Below are 23656 nucleotides of genomic sequence, written 5' to 3' on the forward strand. Positions count from 1 at the left end.
GGAAAGGAGTGAATGGGGCTGAAGGAGGGTTGGAAAACCTTGAGGATGGAGAGAGTATGAGGCTGAAGGAGTGGAAGGAGCCTGCAGACCAAAATCAAAAGCAAAAAGACAAAAAATGTGATTTTGGAGACCGAGCAGCCTGTGTTGTCTGAAACGGCACGTTTCAGGGCTCTGAAACGCGTTTCAGACTGGCTGAAATGTTTCAGCCAGCCGTTTTAGGGTCCTGAAATGTTTCAGACCCTGAAACGCGTTTCAGGAAACGGCGCTTCTCTGAAACGGCGCTTCTCTGAAACGGCGTTTCAGGCCTGGCTGGGCTTTGAAACGCGTTTCAGCATAACTGTGGCAGAAACGTCAAGCCTAAAGGGAGGCCGGCAGTGTATGAGGTTTTGGTGGCATTAAACTTGTGATAGAGTGCTGGCGGCTATCGGTGTGTATAGTCCGCTGTGGTCTCCTAGCTATGGCCCTACGACAGACAATTGTACTCTTGTCCGTTGTGCCCCTGATCTGGTAAGCATGAAGGAAGGTCTACTAGAATTATATGTCCCTCAAATTGCTAGCGAGTCTGCCATGTTCTGGCTCTAGTCCTCAGATCCGTCGTCGCTGAGCCGTGCTAGTCAGTGTTGTCTGGCTAGAAAAATGCAGTGATCGTGCTCTAAGTGGAGTCTAGCTGTACATCGTGATCTCGCTTGTGTGTCCTGAGCAAATGTTCCTTGTGTTGACGGCCTCATGGATGAGAGTTACAAGGCATTTTTGATCTGGGTAGGATAAGAAACTAGAAAGCGGCCCGAAACCATCCCTAAAGAGACAATGATAGCGAGCTCGTATCTCATAGTATACAGGACATCTGAAAGCAAAATGCTCATCCGACTCGATCTCCTGCTGATCACATAACGTGCAAATGCGACCCTCTCTAGGTATGCCCTCAGCACATTCACTCTCAATGCAAAGTTGGTGTGATGAAACGCGGAACTCTTGATCGATATCCTCGAGTGAGGGAGATAGATCCGTGTGTATCCTTTTGGAACAATGAAGCTCTCTGCTGATATCTTCAAGCAGTGGTCTCTATAGTAGCTGAGCTTCATAGGAAGCTCGTGGGGTGCCAAATGTGTGTAGCTATAAGAGATCCTCTTGGATCACTTGGTTCACCTTGTGATATGTGAGTGGGATGGAGGAGGCCTCAATGCTATCCTGGAAGGGGGGTAATCTGTCTATGTGGAGCCCCAAGCTCTCAAACCATCTGTGCATACTAGCACCTCTAGTCACCCTCAGCTGCCAAAGCCATGGATGGAAATAGGGCCAACCACAGTAGCCTACATGGCCCTATAGTACAAGAGCCATACTCTGTGACGTAGTAGAAGTACGTGATAACCTGAAACACTACATCAAGCTATAGTGGGGATGCTCTAAACTCAGACAGGACTATCTGATGCGAGACTGAAGGCTTATTGCGGATCATCAGTGAGAGCAAGAGAACCTGAAGCCTCTCCATTTGAGCCCAATCTGTCTCTCATATGTCTGACCCCCAAGCAAGGCTACCATATATACCCACTGGGCCGCGGACCAAGGAATCAAAGAAGAGTCTTAGTCAGGGATCCTGGAAATGAGTGCATTTCGATTGAGTGTAGCGAGTGCGGCGTATCTTGGGCTCAATCAGGCATGCAATGTTGGTCACAAAGTGAAGACCGGGCCATACAAAAAGTCCCCAAGTATTTATTTGGCGGGCCGGGGGGGGATCCATGCTTCTAGCATGTCTACTAACTTCTCCTCCACCTCTCTATGGCTCGAAGCCGACTCGAATGCACAGAAGTCCATGACATGTCGTTGTGAACGGTATGCCTCGACATCCTGTGCGTTGTTAATGCTTGCTACAATATGATCTATAATAGTAGCATCTCTCTGTGTTGTTGCACCTTGATCAGATGGAGCCCAATGTAGACCTAATTATGGAAGTGGATCAGTCAGGAGAGTGGACCAAAGCCATGCCCCTCCTGAAAGAGGTAGTGATAGCGTCCCCCGATCTCATAATAGGCTGGGCAGACACATAAGAAATGATCCTCTGTCTCAACCATCTCTAATGTGCATAACCTGCAGATCCATTGCTCTCTAGGTATGCCTGCAACTCTCCCTACCTCGATTGCCAGCTGATGTGACGAGACCCGCATCTATCCAATGGCAATTCTCATGGCGAACTCTGCCTATACTATTTGATGTGGGACTGAGGGCTTACTCCAAATCATCCTGGAACCCATAATCACCTGTAGCCGCTCAAATCTCTTCCACTCTGACGCCAAAAGGTCGCTCCCCCAAAAAGGTGCTGCGTACATGGCAGTCAGCCTCACTAGGGAGGCACACACACACCCACACATGGATGATATGATTGTATTAAAGTTTTATTAAAACCCTCAAGATCTAACGGATTGGTGGTGACCACTATTAAATGAATAGTGATCAATTACAACCGTTTTGAAATAAAACAAAATCTTTCTAAATTGTGAATATTTGCTGGGCTATTTTTTGTGCTAGTCTGAGAAATTTGCCTCGGTGTTCCAGGATTTCTTTTAGGTAGCTTCCAAACTTGTGGGTTGCCTATTCCGATAGATTCCGCAAATTACTTGTACTGATCCCACTCCTGATGTGTTATGTATGCTACACATTTTAAGAGCACGTGTCAAAGGAGTACTTCGTCTTCAGGTGCCCTGTATACTATGAGATCCGAGGCTGCATCATTTTCTCTTTAGAGACGGTTTCAAACTCCTCTTCCAATTCCTCGCCTATCCAGATTAGGAATGCTTAGCTGCCTTCATCTATTAGGCAGTTAGGCATAGAGAGCACTTACTCTATTTGCAGAGACAGGGGCATGGCACATAGATAGGCACATCTCATAGCATTTAGCATGGGTGATGATGCTCATTTAGTAGCTTTCAGCTTATTGTATCAGGTTTCTCTCAGTCTCATAGACCCAGCAGTCTTCATAGACCCAGCAGTCTCATAGACCCAGCAGTCTTCCAAAGACTTTAATGAACTTTCTCTCTCTCTCTCTCTCCAGCTTCTCACTCCCCACTCAGCCCAACCCCCTGCTCTCAGCTCAGCCCAGCTCCCTGCACCAATTTTTCCGCCACTCCAAATTGTCCGCTCAAGTCTTCGCTCCTGTCAACGTTTCAACCAACAGCCGTTCCAATTCACCGCACAGCACCAATTCATCATCGCCGCGCAGATCCATCTTTGTTTTGTCATCGCACAAGGCTAGTACGCCATACATCTCACCTTCCAGTTCCATCCATTTTACCCAACAGCCGCAGGTTTTTGTTGCCCTTCATTAGGCTCCCCCTCTCCCTCACTCTCACCCTGAGTTTGGGCTGACCCCCCACCCTACCTCAGGCATTAAACAGCCAGGGGGATTTCACATTACAGCTCGGGCCACTACCAGCCGTCGCTCCTGCCAGTTTGACACCAAAAAGTGAACTATCCAATATTGCCATCACCTCTACCCCACCCTATGCTTTGACGTATCATAGACAATGGAGCAAGCTCACAACTAACTTAGACCCACACGAACAGATCTATTTTTTACATCAAGCACGGAGAGAGTTCAAGATTCAATTTGCCTCTTTGGAGAGGAAAGTTTTTTGACATGGAAAATAATGGGAAACCGAGTAATACAACAACAGATTTATTTTTTATAGCAAGAACTCAGGGAGTTCAAGCTTCGCCTTGCCTCTCTTGAGAGGAAAGTCTTGAAATGGAAAATAATGGGAAACACGACACAATACAAGAGGTAATGCACAACCGCAATACAGCAGCACCTGCACCACAACTAGTAACCAAGGTCCAGGAGATAATTCAAGTCCATGAGACAAGAAATCACAGCAGAAATGGAGAATAAAATCAATAAATAGGACGTGTACAGGGAGGTAAAAGAACAACAAACCAGGGCTGCCAATACCTGGGTTCTATGCATAGGAGGACTGCCCAAGGGCTGGCATTATGAAAGCATGAAAGAAATGATTGGTCACATCAAGGAAAAAATCCCCAGATTGAGAGGGACTCCAAAGATATAGATTGTGTCATCCAAAAAGGGGCACAAGTACAAGTAATTTTCACTGACAATATGGCAACGAGCAAGGCTAACAAGCTGAGAGGTACAAGCATATGGATCTCCAAGGATCTCACCCCGACTCAGCTCAAGGCAAAAACTGCAGAATTGGCTAAAGTGCAGGATGCTCAGAAAGGAAGGAAAATGGCCTGTTTACAAAGATGGAAGGCGTTAATCAGGGACTTCAAGTCTAGACCCAAAGATTCTGTCTTAAACTAATGTAAATGACAGTCACTTATTTCAAATAAGATCATAGCTAGCGTATAATAATATCCGAGATTCTATATGCACTCCCAGGAGATGTGCTATGCATTCCCTCGACTCTCTAGTACTCAGATATAGCAGCCACTCTTTGTTATTGTATTTTGTCACATAGGCCCGCGATAACTCCTAAAGACATTAATCTCTCTCTCTCTCTCTCTCTCTCTCTCTCTCTCTCTCACACACACACACACATGTCATGTCTATGCATCAATGCTCGACACACAATTTAGCCAGTTGCGGAGCTCCAAGGACTCAAAGTTGATGGACAAGCACACGTTTGGGCTGCTCATTCGACTCTAGATCACATCCTCACACTCATAGCTGTCATTGTGGAGGCCATGGCATGGAGACAAAGGGTTTATTGTTGCTTTGTGGATTTTCGCAAGGCTTTTGACACAACGCCAAGAGCTCGCCTCATCAGCACTTGCAGGGTTTGGGTTATAGTCAAGAGATCATTGGGCAATCATGGCACTCAATGAGAGGGTCTCATGCAGAATTCCGAGATAGCTACGAGATAGACAGGGGAGATCACGTGCACTATTCTGGTGAAACAGGGTTGTCCACTTCCACCAACCCTGTTTGGTCTATACATCAATCAGCTTGAGACCTTCATCAGGACCATAGGAGGGGCAGGCTCATCTCTTGTCGGCTCCCTGATCCAGATTCTTCTTTATGCAGACGATGTGATCTTGCTCTCCTCTTGAGCTAACGGCCTCCAGCAATACTTGGATCCACTCCATACCTTCTACGAGACGCATGATCTACACGTCAATCTTGGTAAAACCAAGGTTAGATCTTCAACACATCCCGGAAGCCATGCACAGAGAGCAGTTTACACTAGATAGATTGCCAATGGAGGTTGTTGCATCCTATTTGGGAGTTTTCATGATGCAACAAGCAATGCAGACCCAATTGAAAAGGGATATGCCGCACTTGCTAGACTTAAGCTACAGGCTCTCACTCTCATTTCCAGAATCCCACAACCAAGTCTCTTCTCTTTGACTCCTTGGTCTGCCCAACGGCGGGCATGCATGGCAATCCTTGTTGAGGACCTGATCTATCAAAGGTAGATTGAGCTCCGGTGGACAGGCTCCTAGTTCATGGAAGATCCACAATAAGCTGTCAGTCCCACACCAAACCAATTTGGCTAAATTTGGGGTACCCTCACTACAACTTCTCACAACATTCCAGGTAATAACTGTTAGAGGTCAACATCTCCTGATGTCACCTAGAGAGAAGGCCTTGCTTGTGGGTGTGCCTGCCCAGTGAGTGAGGATAGCGTAGAGAGTAAGGGCCTGTGTTGTGGGTGCGCCTGCCCCTCGTGAGAGTAGGCTAGAGTGGTTGTTCAGTGCCATGGAGGTTCCCAGGCGGGGTACGGAGGTGTATGGGCTGGTATGCCCTATAGGGCTGCCCTTTAGGTGCCTCTTAGAGCCCCATTTATGGGCTGTGAAGCAGAGGGTGGGCCGACCTGCAGGTCAGCCACCTTGGTGGCTTCAGCCCTCCTTGGGGTTGAGCCCTATGTATAGGGCTGTGTGCAGTCCTGCTGGTGGGTCAGCCCCCCTGGCCAGGTTGGCCTGTTTGCAGCAGGGACTCAGCCCTGATATAGGGCCCTGAGGAGCCCTTTTGTAGGGCTGTAGAGTCGGCCATGTAGGCCTGTTGGGTCGGCCACCAGGCAGGCTGGTCAGCCCTGCCCTATGCCAGCTGACTAGGAGGGGCTGGGGGGCTATATATAGGCCCCCCCCTCAGCCCTCTTTTCATCATCGCGTGCAGCAGCATTGCTAGCTCAGTTGAGCAGTTCTGGAGCAGCTTTGCCTGCCTTGTAGAGGATTGCTAGAGGAAAGTTTCCCCCAGTTGTAGTGGGTTTTCTCCAGAGATCACTTGCAGTTCTCCTGTGCCTTTCCTTGTCCTTTCTCTCCTTCTCAGTGTAGTGTGTGTGTGAGGCGTGCTATCTCTCTCTCTCTCCCATTCATTTCTGCTGCACTTCTCACAATAACATACCTCCACCAAGTTGGGGATTACAGTTCCTCAACCTCAAGCCAATGCAAGTTGTGCATTGTATGCATGTACTCATAACGCAAATTGTAAAGGTACCTTGTGGCTGCATGCACCCTGCATGTAGGAGTTTTGATGTGCATGTGTGCATGCAAGCTTGCCTGTAGTTGCCTGCATGCTAGAGAACATCCTTTCTTAAAGGTACCTTGTGGCTGCATGCACCCTGCATGTAGGAGTTTTGATGTGCATGTGTGCATGCAAGCTTGCCTGTAGTTGCCTGCACGCTTTACTTTTTAAATAGCAAACTTTAGAAGTACCTTTTGAAGTACTTATTGTGTGGAGTTTATAACATGTGGAGTGCCCCTAAAGAAGGGAAAACACGTGGCTTGCATGTGAACCATGCATGCATGCACTATAGTCTGAAGTAGAATGTATTCATTGGTTGAACAATGAAAAGTGTTAGAAGGTTGATCAAGTCCCTCGAGAGATGACTGGGTTGTTCTTGAGCATTAGCCAGCCTGATATTATTAATATGGGATTGTGGTGGGAGAAAAGTTGTAATTATTTTGTCCACATAAATTATATCTATTTTGTCCACATATATCCATCGACATATTATATGTTATCCATCTGTTTCTGTCAAAAAACATCCTGAATTCCATTCCTTGCTTAGTAAGTCTGGTACTCTATGTGTGATAAATTTATTGAGATTAAGAAGTAGTGTGCCATCTATGAGATTGCAAATTAAAAGTTTAGTTTGCAGCAACTTTGGTTTTCCCACTTGTAAATATTTCAGCCATGGATTTTGGCTGTCTGCGTCACTATGTTGATGACAGTTAACAATATGTGGTTTGGATAACAGGGAACAGTGAGTCGATTGGATTACACACTATACAATATATCCTTTCAAAATAATCCACTTAATTGAACTTGATATTATTTGATAGAAAACCGTTATGATTCTGAAATGAATCAGAATCAAGATAAATATTGCCTACTCAACCCTCAGATGAGAATTGAGTATAGCAAGCCATAAGTTTACTCTAAGGATCCAAGTTCTCCACAGATACCACAATACGGATACTGTTGGAATAGGGTTGGTTACCTCCCCACCTGCAAGCCCCCGTATGAGAAGTGCATCAGGGGGGTGGGCCATAGAAAAGGAATAGGCATGGGGCTGCCATGTGGGTAGCACAAGGGAGAGAGAGAGGAGATCCATGACCACCATGGTGGGCAGACGTGGCGCAGGAGTGCCACAGGGCTGTTCATGGATGGAGAGGACAAGCATGTGCAGGGAAACCTCTGTATGGGCTGGTTGGAAGCTTTCCAGAGCCTACAACAAAGAGCATCTGAAATTATCTCCTTTTTAGGGGTCAATATGGTTTTCTTAACCACATCATCTTGGCCTCTCCCATGATTATTTGATGTTTGAGTTCAGCGTGCTTCCCTTGCATTGTGGCCTGTATAGCTGCAATATCTTTCTTGAGGCTGGCATTTTCTACTTTGAGCTCTTCCATTGCCTTGCATGTCTCCTCTTTTGGGTTTTTTCTTTCTCCCATTCCTCAGGCTTTCTCTTTCCTCCACTCTTCCTGCATCTTCCCAACCTAGTTCTTCATTTCAGCTGGGTCTAAAAGTGCTTTCTCAGCTCGCAAGGCCACATTAGTGGCTTCCAGATTATCTATCTTCTCGATGAGGGCTGTGCACATCTTATTGAGGCTAGTAAGAGCAATTTTTGCAGCCTTATTGGGTGTCCCTACTGAGTAAGTTGCGTCTAGAGCCTGTTTACCCCATTTGTCTTCAACACCACCACGTGTCAGCATTTTGTAAGCTCACTCTTGTCCCTGTTTGTTTTGCAGAAATATGACAAAGCAGAGATGACGGCATTTCTCACATATTTACTGCCCTGGGAGAACTTCAAGCATGCTGGTCCCTCTTCCTTGTCTTTTCCTTGTATTTTCAGTATTGCATTATGTTGATGTATTGCTGTGACCCCTTCCTCTGTATTTTCTTGATTTTCTTGATTCGGTTCTTGGGTTTGCTGGTTTTACAGGTCCCTGGCTGGCCGAGATCTAGAGGTGCCAGGCATATAGTAGGAGAACATTTTGGTATTGTATGGTTATATAAGTGTTGCTTCTATATTTGCCTTAATGCACAGTCTATTTGCTGGCTTGCACACACATGAATGGTTGTGAAGTACACACACATTTATGAAGCTTGATTCCATATTGAAACACTTCCGCGTGTAATTCTTGGGCTCATCTATCAGTCTTCTGCTGCGGGATACCCTCCTAACAGATACTACTATTGGAATCTGATTTTAGATGAGAAGTATAGTTGAGAATGATTAATTAGTTTTCCTACCTTGATTTACGCAAGCATAAATCTATTTTAAAAAGGAGGGCCTAATCAACACTGGACCATCTAGGGTCAAGGCCGAGCTAACCTAAGATTTTGAATTGGAACCAAGATTTGGGCCTAGTCTCACCTAGGGTTTGGATTAACCTAGGGTTGAGACTAGAGGTAGCGTGGATGAGGTTTAGAACCCATGAATTGGGCTAGTCTAAGAAAGGCATGGCTATTCTAGGATTAGCAAAGCTAATTAGGACAAAGTGTGGCTTTAAGCAAAGTAAAGCTACTTTATGCTATTGGTAATTCTGTAAATTGTCTTGTAATCATGACAGGCAACATATCAAAATTTAAGTCTTCTCAGTAGTCTCCCACGTTTTTTAACTGCACAAGGTTTAGCTTTTGCAAATAACATCATAGGCATATAAGAGCACAATGCAGATTTTGCATTTCTTGGAATATTTGATTTGTTGAAGCACAAAAGTGGAAGATTACGATCATAGAGAGCCTGAAATGGAGTCATTTACATGTGCACTATGGAAAGAATAATATGCAAATTAGATATTCCCCCAATCAGGGTTTTGTTAACACTCTGTTCTGGACAGTAGGCAGAACTAAAGGCATATAGTCATCAAGGATTGAACAAAGGAGGACTAAATTGACTAGTGGAATTCGGATTTAGATCTGTTTTCAAAGCCTTTGATGTGTCACACATACTCAACACTCTCAATTGCATCAACAATCACATGAATGAAGATTGACGACTTCATGTTGAGTAAAAGGGACAGCGCCCCCATACAAGGAGAGCTAAGGGGCTTGCCACCTGTATAGCCACAGAAGTTTGACTTGAGCAGTGCAGCTAGCAAGGAGAGAAGAGGCAGTTCTGGAGCAGTGATAGGCAGCCCCCTGAATTATTTCTACAGCAGGAAGAGCTGGAGAAGTAAGCCTACAATTTGGGTACAGAATTTTGTATGAGGTTGGCCTATTTTGGTGCCTCCTGGAGTATTTTTGCTGTTCATTGAGTTTTCCATCCCTCTTCAGATTTGAATGGTTGCTTGATCTATTCCGCTAAGGCAGCTAGCCACACTTTATTCCAACCCTTCCGACATCATATAGGGCACGAAACATTCAGCACCAGCTATAGGTGCTTTACCAACCACAAGCACTGTTACTTCATCTTAGAAAGTATTCCTAGTTTCACCAACTTCTGGTGATTGGTCATCAATGTCAACCATGGCCGCTATCAAATCCCAGAGTATCAGTGATCATGCTCACACTTACCATTTGAGGACTTGAGGAGATCCTTATGAAACCACTGGCTCATCTGCAATGGGCATCTGGCTAAACTCGATATCAAACCCTTGCAACAATTCAGCCCACCTAGCCTTTCGACCTTCAGTTCATACTGATTGCACAAGCACTTGATATATATACCTCCACAAGACTAGAATAGATCCAATCTTACAAACTGATTTTTTTTTTTTAACAATCTGATAAGGTAACTGCCGGGCATATGTACCTTTAAAGATAAATCAATGAATTGTGGCAGCCGGCCACCACTTAGACGAAAATTCTTATTAAACTTGCATGTCCGCTAAGGTGACAAAAAATATGCCTTGACATCCAATATTTCTTATTTTTATTTATTTTCATATACCACTCTGAAAAAATAGCTTCTAGGGCATACCCACCCTCAACAGCTGGCCATCACTTGGGCGAAAGTTCTTACAGAACTTCCAGCTAGTAGAAAAATATACTTTCATAATATCATACTTACCAGGGAACGGGAACATTCCGGAAATTTGGGTGCCATAATGGGAACAATCTGGGAAGGGGGAACGCGAAACCGGAACGCCACATCATATACGACACGTCATCATATGAGATAAAACAATGCTAAAAAATGAAGGAACTAACATTTTACAGCTTTAAACTTTCTATATCAGCTCTAAAATATCCATTTGAAACTTCCGAACAGCACCAAAAAAAAAACGTTCCGGGGTTGTTCCGGTTCCACCTTGCTTCCCAGAATCGCATTCCAAACGTTCCAGATGTCGAAACACTGTTCCGTGGTAAGTATGCATGCAGCATATTATATCCAATCTTACAAATTGATTTTTTTTGTAAAATAATAAGATGAGGTAATTGCTGTGGCGTATGCACCCTCTAAAGATGAATCAATAAAGCACAAGAACTGGCCACCACTTGAAATAAAGTTCTTATAAAACTTGCATTTTTGCTAAGGTGAAATAAGCATATACCTTCATAGGACTAAAATATAACAATCTTATTTTTGTAAAAAAAATTAAGCGATATGATAAGGTAGATGCCAGCCCTGAAAAGATAAATCAATGAAGCACAACTTCTGCCCACCACTTGAACAAAAAATCTGGTGGAGCTTGCATGTCTATTAAGGTAAAATTATATTATATATTCATAAGACTACAATATATCCGAATTTGCCCCAAAAAAAATGTAAAACCATGTGATAAGGTAGCTACTAGGACATACACCCTCTCAACAGCTGGCCACTTGGCATGTCCGCTAAGGTGACATGAAAATATACCTTCATAAGACTAGAATATATCCAATCTTACAAATTAGAGTTTTTTGTAAAACGATCTGATACGGTAATTGCTAGGGTATATGCACCCTCAAAAGATAAATCAATGAACTTACATGTTCTCTAAGGTGACAGAATATATATATTCATAAGTCTAAAATACATCACATCGTCTTAAGGGAAAAGGAAGCACCTTTACTTGGATTGGGAAATCTAAAGAAGTTTTCAGATTATGAGACAGTTGATAGGAATTGCCCCAATGCTAAAAGTAGATGGTCCTCATGAGCTTCTCTAGTTGAAATTGATGTGAGTAATAGATCTATGTCATTGTGTTGATCCAAATTGGATGTCCGGTAGCTTTTAAAAGTAAAAAGGTGGATTCCGCACAACAAAGTTATTCCGCATATAAGAATGGACTCTATGCTATAGTCCATGCTTTGATAACATGAAGGCACTATTTGTTTGGTGCTAAGTTTAAAATTCTCTTTGACAAAGACAGTCATCTATCTTCTTGGTCCAACAGCTATCTTTTAGATCATTAAATTTTACAAGAAAAAAATGTTTGTAAGATTGGAGACGTTCTAGTCTTATGGCTGAGGAGATAAAACAAGTGTGTGCCTCATCCCCATGGGAGACTTTTACTTTTCTTATATTTTGAACTCTAAGAAATCGGCAATACTTGCATACTTCATAGCTGGTTACCCTTTGCCAAAGAGCTATTACCCTTAGACTGATTAGGGAATCCATGTGTATATGATCTTTACTAGAATATTTTTAGTATAGCCGGTTCTTGATAGCCTTTCGATACTGGCCAGAAGGTGACAAAAATCTTAGAAATAGTGTCTTGTACTTGTTGAGTTTATGGGTTTAAATCTTCTAATTACACCCCCCCATGGCCACCTTGGACTAAGTGTAAATAATGGAAAATAGATGTTAAGGAGCTAGGTGCCCTCGCGCCTTAACAGCATGGGAGTAATCCCATAACCAATGGTACACCTAAGTGAACCAAAGATATAAGGGCTAAGGTGTGAAACCCTTCCTCACATCCCTCCCAAGACCTTTTGGGAAGGTGAGGAGGCCATGTGTGCAATTATGGGGCAGGGGAATGGTACCCCCGCACCTAGCACATCTCCAACGATGACATGTGGCACACACTGCCACTTTCAACATGGTATCAAAGCAGGGTTCGACCCGTGACACTTGGTGGTGATGACACGTGGCAACTACGTGATACCTCTCTATGACTTGATTTGTAATTCAAAGCAGCACAGCCTACTAGCTGGCTTTGTGCTGTGTGCTGCAGCATGCCATTAATGCAGGCAACTACCTATCCCAGGATGTAGTGGCCCGCGCACGCATGGATGCTAAGTGGCGGCTAGGTGACGACCAGCTTCATAACATGTCGCAAGCATGCATAGGAAGTGGCAGCCTGTATGTGGGTCGTCAAACCTTGACTTGACGACTCTGATTGGCGGCGCTACGTGATTGGTCACACTATTCTGACCTGCAGCTGTGTGCGCTTGGTCACAATTCTGTGGTGTTTGACCTTGGTCACATCAAAGGTCTTAGGACCAAGGAGGGGTGTTGAACTGCAGGGCCTCATATTGTCCTAGCACTCCCCCTTGGGCACCTTGGACTAAGTGGAAATAATGGAAAATATAGGCTAAGGGGCTTGGTGCCCTCGCTCCTTGACACATGGCACACATTGCAGCAAATCATCCCATCATCTTATGGAATTCAAACTGGTCTTCTATATTAAAAATGGCCTCACGATACTTTCCGATGTACTAATTCGATAGAAACTTTCTTATGCTCAAAGAATCCCACATCTCCCACGACTTTTCTTGCTCATTCTCTCAGAGGAGTTCTTTTAGAAAAGCCTTCTGAAAGTCCAACCAGGTAGTAGAAACTTGACCACCATCATGCAAGTTCATTCACCATTCACTCTTTGAGTCATACTGACATAAGAGTGAACTGCTACAGCTGCTCTTTGGGTCATACTGACGTAAGAGCAAGGTTGACCTTTATCAGCTAAGAGTCTTCACACTGCCAAGACATAACTGCAAAATCTCTCTTATGTGGTCTGTTTGGAATGAGCTCATGTCACACTTACTTAATTTTGCATAATGAAATCAGCATCCAATCCATAGCATCTCTTCAAGAACCGGAAGGCAAGCCTGTCTCTCTCTCTGCTGGCCTCTGTTGAGCAATAGGCTCCATATGATGGAATATGCATGGATTCCACCAAATAATGGAATTGAATGTGAGTGTCTAAATAATGAGCTGATGCTACTGAACCATGTTGAGGAAGCATGCACTAGAAACTTTTCAGCCTCCCTCTCATATTGAGGGATCTACTATGTGATCCCATTCACTATGGCTGACCTAACTCTGTACTCTAGTAGACGATGGTGACTACATCGATAATGTGGTTCCATGTCCAATCTGCTCTGTGCTCGGGAACAACTGTGAGGCTACACCAAGGACGGCAATTGCTCATAACGAGGCCTCTGTGCTGGCTTGACTAGAAGCAACTACCCGCAGCAGGTTAAGATTCCACCAATCTGTGGAACATATTCAACAACACCAAATGGGGATCAATGCTACTGATGACTGCTCAATCAATCCTTGAAATTGGGAAGAAAATATATTATCCTTAGGGCTGATAGCTGACACTCAACTCCCATCGCTTCACTCTATCGCAAATCTCTCCAAATCAGAGCTCCTACAATGAGCATCCTCAATCAGCTATCTTGCTAGAGCAAACATGAATCTAGAGCAAATACACACCATGAAGTGGATCGTATAGAACGAAACTCCTTTGGACTCTGACAACTGACCTGAGAAATCTTATCAACAGTCAACACTGTATGGAAACATTCCTAAAACTGAAGCAAAATGCCTTTGCAAATTGTGTCCAAGAATACACGTGTTAGTCGCCTCAGGAGGAAAAAGCTGGTCATCTGGCCCACCTGCTAGCGGGCGGATGCTCCAACTCCACCTTAGTCCTCCCTCCCAAACTAGATCATCAAAACCCAGCTAACTGACACATAACGGCAGATCAAAGCACGAAAGTAAAGGTAGACAACACCTACATTGGTAAAGGTAGACAACACCTACATTGGGTTTCAACAACCTCCCCCCCCCTCCCAAACAGGTCGCCTCTGTAAAGCATGTGAAGATAGTGAGAGAGAGGGAAGGAGTTTCACTTGCAGCTTTCTCACATACACAATGAGGGAATACACACAAAGGTGGAGGCTGAAAACAGTTTTCCTCTTCTTAGTTGTGAAAGCCAAAAGAACTCTAGTACAAAGAAATAGAAGAACCCTATATGTGGGTCTCAAACCAAACTCAACTAACTAAGGTGGCATACTAACTGAGCCACAAACTAGAGTAGATAAGGATAGCTGTCATCCAACTATTATTCGTGGGCGGTGTACCAACCGCATCTCCAGCTAACAAGTAGGTGACATAAATGCACAACGGTCACCCTGGCATATCGCGAGTGGAGCTCGATATCTCAACACTCCCCCTCGAGCTCAATCCCAATTCTTGCACACCAAACAAGTCTCAGAACTTGCGCAGCTTCTCTGCACCCAATGCCTTCGTGAATATGTCAGCTACCTGATCCTCTGTGCTGTCATAAGCTAGATCAATAAGACCTAGTAAAACCTTCTCCTGCACATAGTGATAATGCACCTCAATGTGCTTTGTTCTAGCATGAAAGACTGGGTTATTTGCCAAGTGTATACTGCTCATGTTGTCACAATAAATGACAACTGGCCCATCTGTAGACTGATGCATATCATAGAGTAGCTTATGCAACCAAGCTACCTCACATGCAGCCATTGCTGCACCCCTGTACTCAACCTCTGTGCTCGACAAGGCAACTGTAGGCTGTTTCTTACTGCTCCAGGTGACTGCAGCACTCCCAAAAGAAAACACATATCCACTGGTAGATCGTCTATCAGAAATACTATCAGCCCAATCAGCATCAGTGTATCCATGCAACTGTATCTGAACCCCAGCCTCATAAAATAGTCCATACTGCAATGTGGACTTCACATACCTGAGTATGCGTCTAGCCGCATCCAAATGCGGTTTCCTTGGAGCCTGCATAAACTGACTTACCAATCCAACAGCATAGCTTAAATCTGGCCTGCTAATAGTCATATAAATCAAACTTCTGTACATAGTAGGGTCTTCCAGAAGCTCACCTACATCTGTGCTCAGCTTCACATTCTGCTCCAAAGGAACTGAAATAGGCTTACAGCCTATCATCCCATATTTGGACAGCATGTCCAATCCATACTGCCTCTACAAGAGCTGTATCCCACTTGGTGATCTAATCACCTCAATGCCCAAGAAATAACGCAGCTCTCCCAAATCCTTCATCTCAAACTTCTGCTTCAATAGCATTTTCACATATAGGATATCTTCATCACTATCACCTGTGATGATCAAATCATCAACATAAATGACAAGCAGCATAATCCCTTTCTCTGTTTTTCTCACATAGAGTGAGAATCTGCCTTGGAAATCTGAAAGCCAATAGTGACAAGATACTGTCCTATCTTGTCAGACCATGCTCTAGGTGCTTACTTCAAGCCATACAAGGCTTTCTTCAACCTGCAAACAAACTCAGGATGAAGAGCATGAACATAACCTGGTGGCTGCTCCATAAAGACCTCTTCTTGCAAATCACCATGCAAGAAGGCATTCTTTACATCCATCTGATGTAAAGACTATCCCTTTGATGCAGCCATAGCAATGGCTACTCTTACGGTTGCCATCCTTGCAACCGGACTGAAAGTTTCTTCATAATCAATGCCATATGTCTGTGCATACCCCTTGACAACTAATCTTGCCTTGTATCTATTCACAGAACCATCTGCATTGTGCTTGATCTTATAAACCCACTTACAGCCAATTGCATTCTTGTCTTTAGACAAAGGCACCAATTCCCATGTAGCATTTGCTTCCAAGGCATCCATTTCTTCATCCATGGCTTTCTCCCATTTTTCATTTCCCATGGCTTGCTCAAAAGAAGTGGGTTCTGGTTCCTGTATCACTTTGACATATAGGCATAGTGAATGGCTGTAAATCCATCATATTTCAGCCTATCCACAGGATACCTAACCTGGTAGACCTGTGCAAAATAGGCTCACTTCCAGGTGCTCTTAAAACATCCCTAGTCTTCCTTACTCCAGATGTAACAATAGAAGGAATACCCAACTCATCATCAATGCTCTGTTCTGAGCCACTGGATTCACCATCCACATAAGAGTGACCTGCATTCACATCAAACATGGGCTGATCTACCTTCTCTTTTCCTTTTCGTGATACCTGCGTACCACTATCTGCATTGCTTTGAGGAGATTCTCCTGATCTCAATCTGCCTGTCCATGGCGAAGTATGTGAACCACTACTAGAGGACACTGCAGGTCCACTGATATTTTGTGATTGCTACTGTGAATTCTGTGCAGCATTACCATTTTGTGCATCTACATCAATCATCACATTTACTGGTTTATACCAGCTGCTCATCTCATCAAAAACATCTCTGCTTACTGTAAACTTACGAGTAGAAGGGTTATAGCATCTATACCCTTTCTGTTGCAGAGAATAACCAATAAAGACGCACTTCTCAGCTTTTGGATCCAACTTGGACCTCAACTCATCTGGCACATGGACATAGGCAATGCAACCAAAAATTTTCAAATGAGAAATGTCTGGTTTTCTACCAGTATACATCTCCTCTGGCGTCATGCCATGTATTGCTGCAGTGGGAGTCCTGTTCATTATGTAAACTGCTGTAGCAACTGCTTCAGCCCAATAATAATCTGGTAGATCTTTTTCATTTAGCATGGCCCGAGATACCTCTCCAATATGCCTGTTTTTCCTTTCTGCAAGTCCATTTTGCTGTGGGGTATGACTGCACGAATATTGCTGCTTTATGCCATGCTCCTGCAAGAACCTTGCAAACTCATTTGAGAGATACTCTCCCCCTCCATCTGACCTTAGGCATTTTATTTGCAGGCCTGTTTCTTTTTCAACCATAGCTTTAAAAGCTTTGAAGTGCCCAAACACTTCACTTTTGTTTTTCATAAAATACACCCAAAGTTTTCTGCTGAAGTCATCAATAAATGTGACAAAATAGTGACAGCCTCCAATAGATGCAGCTTTAGTAGTCCACACATCAGAGTGGATTAATTCCAATGGCTTTTTACTCTCTTGAACATGCCTAGGAAATGGTTTCCTTGCCTGTTTTTCGAATTGACAGGCTTCATAAACCTTATGCATTTCTACAACCTTGAATTTAGGCAATCCTGCAACAATATTTTGGACTTGCATTGATTTAAATCGCTGTATATTAACATGACCAATGCGTTTATGCCAGATATCAATATCTGCAACTACACCAGTCCCATGTGCAAACATTGCTGCACTCAATTCACGCATGTCCGCATCCAACGTAAACATCCTGCCTTTCTTCTTTCCTTTTGTTATCAAGCGACCGTTATTTTTCATATCCTCAACAAAGCATCCATGAGGATTAAATCTAACCTGCAAGCCCTGCTCAACCATTTGACCAACAGAAACCAGGTTCTTGGTGATGTTCGGGACATGAAATACATCGGACAGGTATTTCTTTTTCCCATCCTGCATAGACAAAGGAATTTTACCAATCTGCACAATAGGATGTGCAGTATCATCACCAGTCTCCACAAATCCTGGTTTTTCCATTTTTCTTGCATCCTGCATCCATTCTGCATGACCTGTCATGTGGTTTGAAGCACCTGAGTCAACATACCACACATCATTTCGTTCTTCTGCACTTGTCACAGAATTCGTCATATGCTGCACCATAAATAGATGCTCATTTCTGTCATCACCCTGTATACTGGAAGATGCATAATTGCCTTGCTGCAATTTTCCATTCATAATGTCATTCTGCTTTTTGTAGCAGTCCTTAGCCATATGACCCATTTTACCACAGTAGTAGCATTCAACATTGCTGTTTGCATTTTGGCCTCTCTGCCATCCACCACGGCCTCTTTGGCTCCCCCTGCCTCTAGAGTTACCACGTCCTCCTCCATAGGACTGGTTTTCTTGAGTTTGATGCATATTTTGATTTCTACCACGCCCTGCAGATTGGCCTCCTCTACCTCTACCTCTACCTCTACCTCTACCTCTACCTCTACCTCTACCTCTTTCAGCATTTGAGTAGAAGACAGTTTCTTTTGAAGTTCCTCCTAAAGAAGATGCACCCCCATTTCTCTGCTCTTTAGAAATTAGAAGAGCAAACAACTCTTCAAAATCACGAAATTTTTCACGGACGGCAATGGACGTCCGAAACTGTGCATAATCCTTTCCTAGACCATTCAAGGTCACAGAAACTAGATCATCATTTTCCACTGGCGACCCAATGGAAGCAAGTGCATCTGCAATTTTCTTCACCTTCATGTGGTAGTCATTTATGCTCAAATTTTCTCTCTGCACAACATTGTGCAACTCCTGTTTGAGCTGCATTTTCTTGGCTTGCGTATTTGTGCTGTACATTTTTGCCAAAGTATCCCATGCCTCCTTTGGCGTACTTGCATCCTGAATATGCACAATCATAGAGTCCGAAATACTAATAGACAGCCAGTACATAACTTTTCTAGCTCTCTCATGCCATCCTTTAAATACCTGCATTTCCTGTTGATTGGGAACATTAGGAAGAACAGGTTCCTCTTCATTTCATGTAATGAACTCCCGATAGCCTTTTCCCATAAGGAAATTCGTCATTCTAAACTTCCATGCCTGGAAGTTGTTCTTGTCAAGCTTTTCAGTGACAATCTGTGAAAGAGAATCAGATGCCATTACAGAACACTGCAAAATATTCTGTCACTGCAAAAAACACAACTTTTGCCTCACACGAGCAGATCTGCAAAACTGACGAAAGTGGTATTTGACCACACAGTCACTTCCTAGTGACGATTTTGCGTCAACAGGCAACAAGCATGATTCTGCAACTCCCAATATCTATGCACACAGGCATATGATGCAATTTCTGCGACAACTTTTCACCGACTAGCCGAGCAGTGGTCGCACAGCAAAAACAGGGCCTTTTTCTGAGTGCCTGCGAAGAGCTTCCGCCTTCAAAACGGGCCCCGAAATGGCCTCGAATCAGAAAAAAAAAGTCACCGAGGGCTTTGCCTTTACCCGCAGCATATACTGCGCTCTGGCCACACCGCGAAGGGCGTCTCAATCTGAGACAATGCACTCTTGCACTTCTGGCTGTGCTACCTGCAGAGATTTGCTCCCAAACTCGAAATAGGAAAGCAACACTGATCCTCTTACCAGGACACCACGAACTTGGTTTGCTTTCTTGAGCTCCTTACCACAAACAAGGCTCTGATACCATGTGAAGATAGTGGGAGAGAAGGAAGGAGTCTCACTTGCGGCTTTCTCACATACACAATGGGGGAATACACACAAAGGTGGAGGCTGAAAACAGTTTTCCTCTTCTTAGTTGTGAAAGCCAAAAGAACTCTAGTACAAAGAAATAGAAGAACCCTATATGTGGGTCTCAAACCAAACTCAACTAACTAAGGTGGCATACTAACTGAGCCACAAACTAGAGTAGATAAGGATAGCTGTCATCCAGCTATTATTCGTGGGCGGTGTACCAACCGCATCTCCAGCTAACAAGTAGGTGACATAAATGCACAACGGTCACCCTGGCATATCGCGAGTGGAGCTCGATATCTCAACAGAGCACATCTAACTATGGCTCCAATGTCAAGGAATGAGATACAAGCTAATCCATGCCCCAAGATTATTAAGTGATACCCAAGAACTGCATGTGGCTGCACCTCTAACTGCTCCAAGAACAATTAATGATGACTGACCATGCTTGCTTGCTTTTGGCTAGCAATGGGCACTAGGCTGCTCTGAAAGGATGGTTTGGCTCTGCTCCAAGCTTGGCGAATGGACTGCTCCAGGCTGGCTCCATTTTAGGGCTGTGAGGAGCTTCAACCATCTTAATGTATCACTGTTGCTGAGAGCACCCTTCTTCAAGTATGGGACTATGGCTGTAACTGACCTACCCCCAGGTCTACAGAGGAAGTTGCCTCAAGTTAGCATGAGCAGTTAGGGATTGTTGGGTTCTTATTCAGTGATCCAGTTTGAGAGACCCTGGAGGATAACCATAGACCATCAAACACAGCTGACCAGAAGCAGCCAGTCAACTGCAGCCAGCTGGCAAGTAAGCGAATATATTCAGTAAGGACAGCTCCTTCTGTCTCAACTGACTTTTGCAGGGCCTATATAAGGTCAAGAATTCGGCAGTGTGCAGCATCAGGTGGGCAGTGTGCGCATGCGCACACACATGACTTCATGTGTGTGTGTGCGTGTGTGTGCATAAGCAGTAGCCACTCCAAACAAGCAAGCAGTCAGGAAAGCTGCTTAGCTTTTGGCCACCAGTACAGCAGTTCCATACAACCTTCTGGACTCCACCACAGAAGCCAGAGGGCACAACAGGATCAGTAGGCCAGTTCATGGATGGGTCATAGTGGTCTTTCAGAACAAGATATCCCAAGATCTTGGAGCAGCCTTGCCACCAACGAGTAATATATACCTTTGTACAACTAGAATATATCCAATCGTACCTAAATGCACAGAAGTACAGCACCTAGTGCAGCTCATGCAGCAGCCTGAAAAACCTCAGACGGTACTATATCGGATAAAGCCATAATTTTGATCATTCCACTCCTCATCTTACTCCCCATAATTTTGATCATTCCACTCCTCATCTTACTCCCCAATAAGAGGAGAGCTTCAGATCAGGAGGGGTGGAAACAGATAGCAGGCGCGGCATGTGGGAGAGACACTTCTGAACGCTAACACCATATGTGCTTTTGTTTCAAGCCTATAGTGCCTGTGGATTTTCAATAACATACAGCTCCATAATGTCCCCTGCAACTCAGTCCAGCTAGCAATACCAAGGTCGTAAGCCCACCTCAAGCTGGAAAATAACATTTTGTTGCTTTTAATATAGCTATGGAGGGCCTCCTATTTTTGTTTCTCAGTTTAAAGAATGAGTCAAATAACAACAAGATCACATATTAGGTGTTTAGAGAGTTGCCCAAGCATTGCTTTGCTGAGACAAATATGTGTATCTAATGATGTTTTGATGAGGCAAACATGTTTACATGTTGATTGACATACCTATTACGACAGTGTGTGACTATAATGTGATCAATTGAGATCTATGAAATAATTTGTTGCCTGATAAGCATTGCTAACTCAAAACAACTCAAAACACAATGGCTGGCTTTGTCTTCCCAGTTTATTTCCTTACAAATCTTCACCGCCCATGGTGTGACCTACACTAGGGCAAGGCACATGCACAAATATGTGCATAATGCTGAACTCTTCATCGCTTTAAGGAAACAAACAGCAGACTCAGCCATAACAAAGCCTAGCAGTAGATACTATATATATATATATATATATACCTTTGTAAGACTAGGGATCTGATATACTAAGGCAGACAGATGAAAGGCCATGTTGTAAAATTTCTAGACTAGTCGAATTTTCAGAAGGCTAATCCGATGGTGCTAATTCAACCAAATTGAACCACATTTTGACCGAGATCATTGATCTAACGACATGCCTCTTTATCAGCCAAATCAGTTGTTTAACTTGACGGCCTGTAGTTTCTACCATAAATAAAAGTAGCCCTTCAAGGCTATGGCACGTTTGTGTTATGAATCACACCAGATTACATACTGTGCACCAAGTAAAACCAAGAAATGGTCTGCACGCCAGAAATGTCTCTGCTAGTTTGCCTATGGTAATCTCAAAGGAGGTACCTTTCTGAGAAAACTGGATATATGACTCCAACTTTACAGGACATCTGTAAGGGGTTGCCTTGGACCTTTGCCGCAGAAGTTCCTCCAGGTCCTTGTAGCAGGACATCTTGGCCGACCCTGCCTTATCATGATGCTTTGCTTTCTTGTACTCTTTGAGCAGATTTCTCCACTTGTCTGTACACATTGTTGGTGACCTGTCAAAACCTCTTTCCCGCATTTTCAAAGATATTTGCTCCCAAAGATGCTTATTGGATTTGGAAGTGTTGAAGAGACTGTCAATCTCTCCCCGGAATGTAATAAGGGCTCTTATTTCATCCTGAACCCATGTCTCAGCCCTCTTTTTAGGAGCCTTAACTTCAAGCTCTTCTCCACTACTTTCGTTAAGAACACGCGGTTGAGGAACTAGATGCAATGACGGAGGGGCCACACCATCAGTGACAACTTCCATGTCTAGTGCGTCGAGCTCAATGTCGAGTGTGCAGGCGGATACTGATGGTCTCTAATAGCACCGCTTGCTGCATTATTCGGAACTCAAGTACTTAAACACACGTCGTAATTTTTCAGAGGGCCTTCGAATTGTTGTTCCAACTCCAGTGCGGCCAGCTCAAATTTGATCCCACATTTGAAAGCATCAAGCACAAATCGTCGAGCGTCCACCTATTTGGAGACCCAATTCGAGCGTAGGAAACTAATCAGATTGCACTTTTTGGAAATCCTAAAAAGAATTCACAACCTGTTCATCCATAGTGAGTGCGATCAATTGATGCGTTTCCAAAACGCAAAAAAGCTGATAGAGTGAGAGATTGTAATTAAGCAAGAACCCAAATGAAGAAATCAGGAATTGAAGGTGGCTTACTGAGGCGAGCGGGCATGCGGAGGAAGCGTTGATGGTGCCCGCAAACTCGCAAAAACAGAGCTGTGAGAGAGACGAGGTTCGGCCAACCTACCCTTAGTTAAACCCTAACCGTGGTCTTCACCCCCCAAAACTACATGCACGGACCTACTTTTTACCCCTTATTTTATTAACCTAACCACTCCTCACAGCTAACACACAAAGGTGGACGACATTCAGGTTACACGGGATGCATTTGCCTTTGTGCAAGATGGGGTACTAGGATTTCAAGAACATACAAAAAGCATTGCTAAACAGAACAGATTTCATGCAATCTATAAGAGTTTGTCCGAACTATATGATATTAATTACAAAATGCACCATCTCCAAGTTATTAGATCAGGAACACTAATTGTGAACTCTAAAATCTTACTTAGTATTCAGAACATAACCTTTCAAAAAATCGACTCATGAGATCTAAATCCAAGATACGATCCAAAAGATGTATGAAGACTAGAAGGTACACTCGACAATATAGAATGTACTTTATTGATTATTATTATCCGAAGATTAGATACGTATTTTAGCCTATGTATCACTGGCACACCCAATGGCTAGGAATTTGGAAAATCTTCATGACCTAAACCCTCTAATGTTTCTAGTATCATTCTAGTGGAAATCAAAAAACCCTCTTCATGATGCAA

General features: G+C 43.8%; 1 protein-coding gene across 5 annotated transcripts in view; it reads right to left on the reverse strand.

Moving 5' to 3' along the window:
• The window catches only part of LOC147880988 (trihelix transcription factor GT-1-like), a 63897-nt gene extending 40807 nt beyond the window's left edge, over positions 1-23090 (reverse strand). For 3 of the 5 annotated variants that reach the window (XM_087370054.1, XM_087370056.1, XM_087370053.1), the window contains exons 1-3: positions 22977-23090; positions 22121-22853; positions 10473-10520 (exon numbers count right to left, since the gene is read on the reverse strand). In XM_087370054.1, coding sequence (XP_087226180.1) covers positions 10473-10520; positions 22121-22568 — 496 coding nt within the window. In that variant the 5' untranslated portion in view covers positions 22569-22853; positions 22977-23090. The remainder of the gene's footprint in view (positions 1-10472; positions 10521-22120; positions 22854-22976) is intronic. The other 2 variants (XM_087370057.1, XM_087370055.1) reach the window with 1 other exon arrangement.
• Between the last annotated feature and the right edge of the window lie 566 nt (positions 23091-23656).

Source organism: Dipteris shenzhenensis, chromosome 31 (genome assembly GCF_047967505.1).
Source record: "Dipteris shenzhenensis isolate YYH24624 ecotype China chromosome 31, Dip_SZ_1.0, whole genome shotgun sequence".
Taxonomy (NCBI): domain Eukaryota; kingdom Viridiplantae; phylum Streptophyta; class Polypodiopsida; order Gleicheniales; family Dipteridaceae; genus Dipteris; species Dipteris shenzhenensis.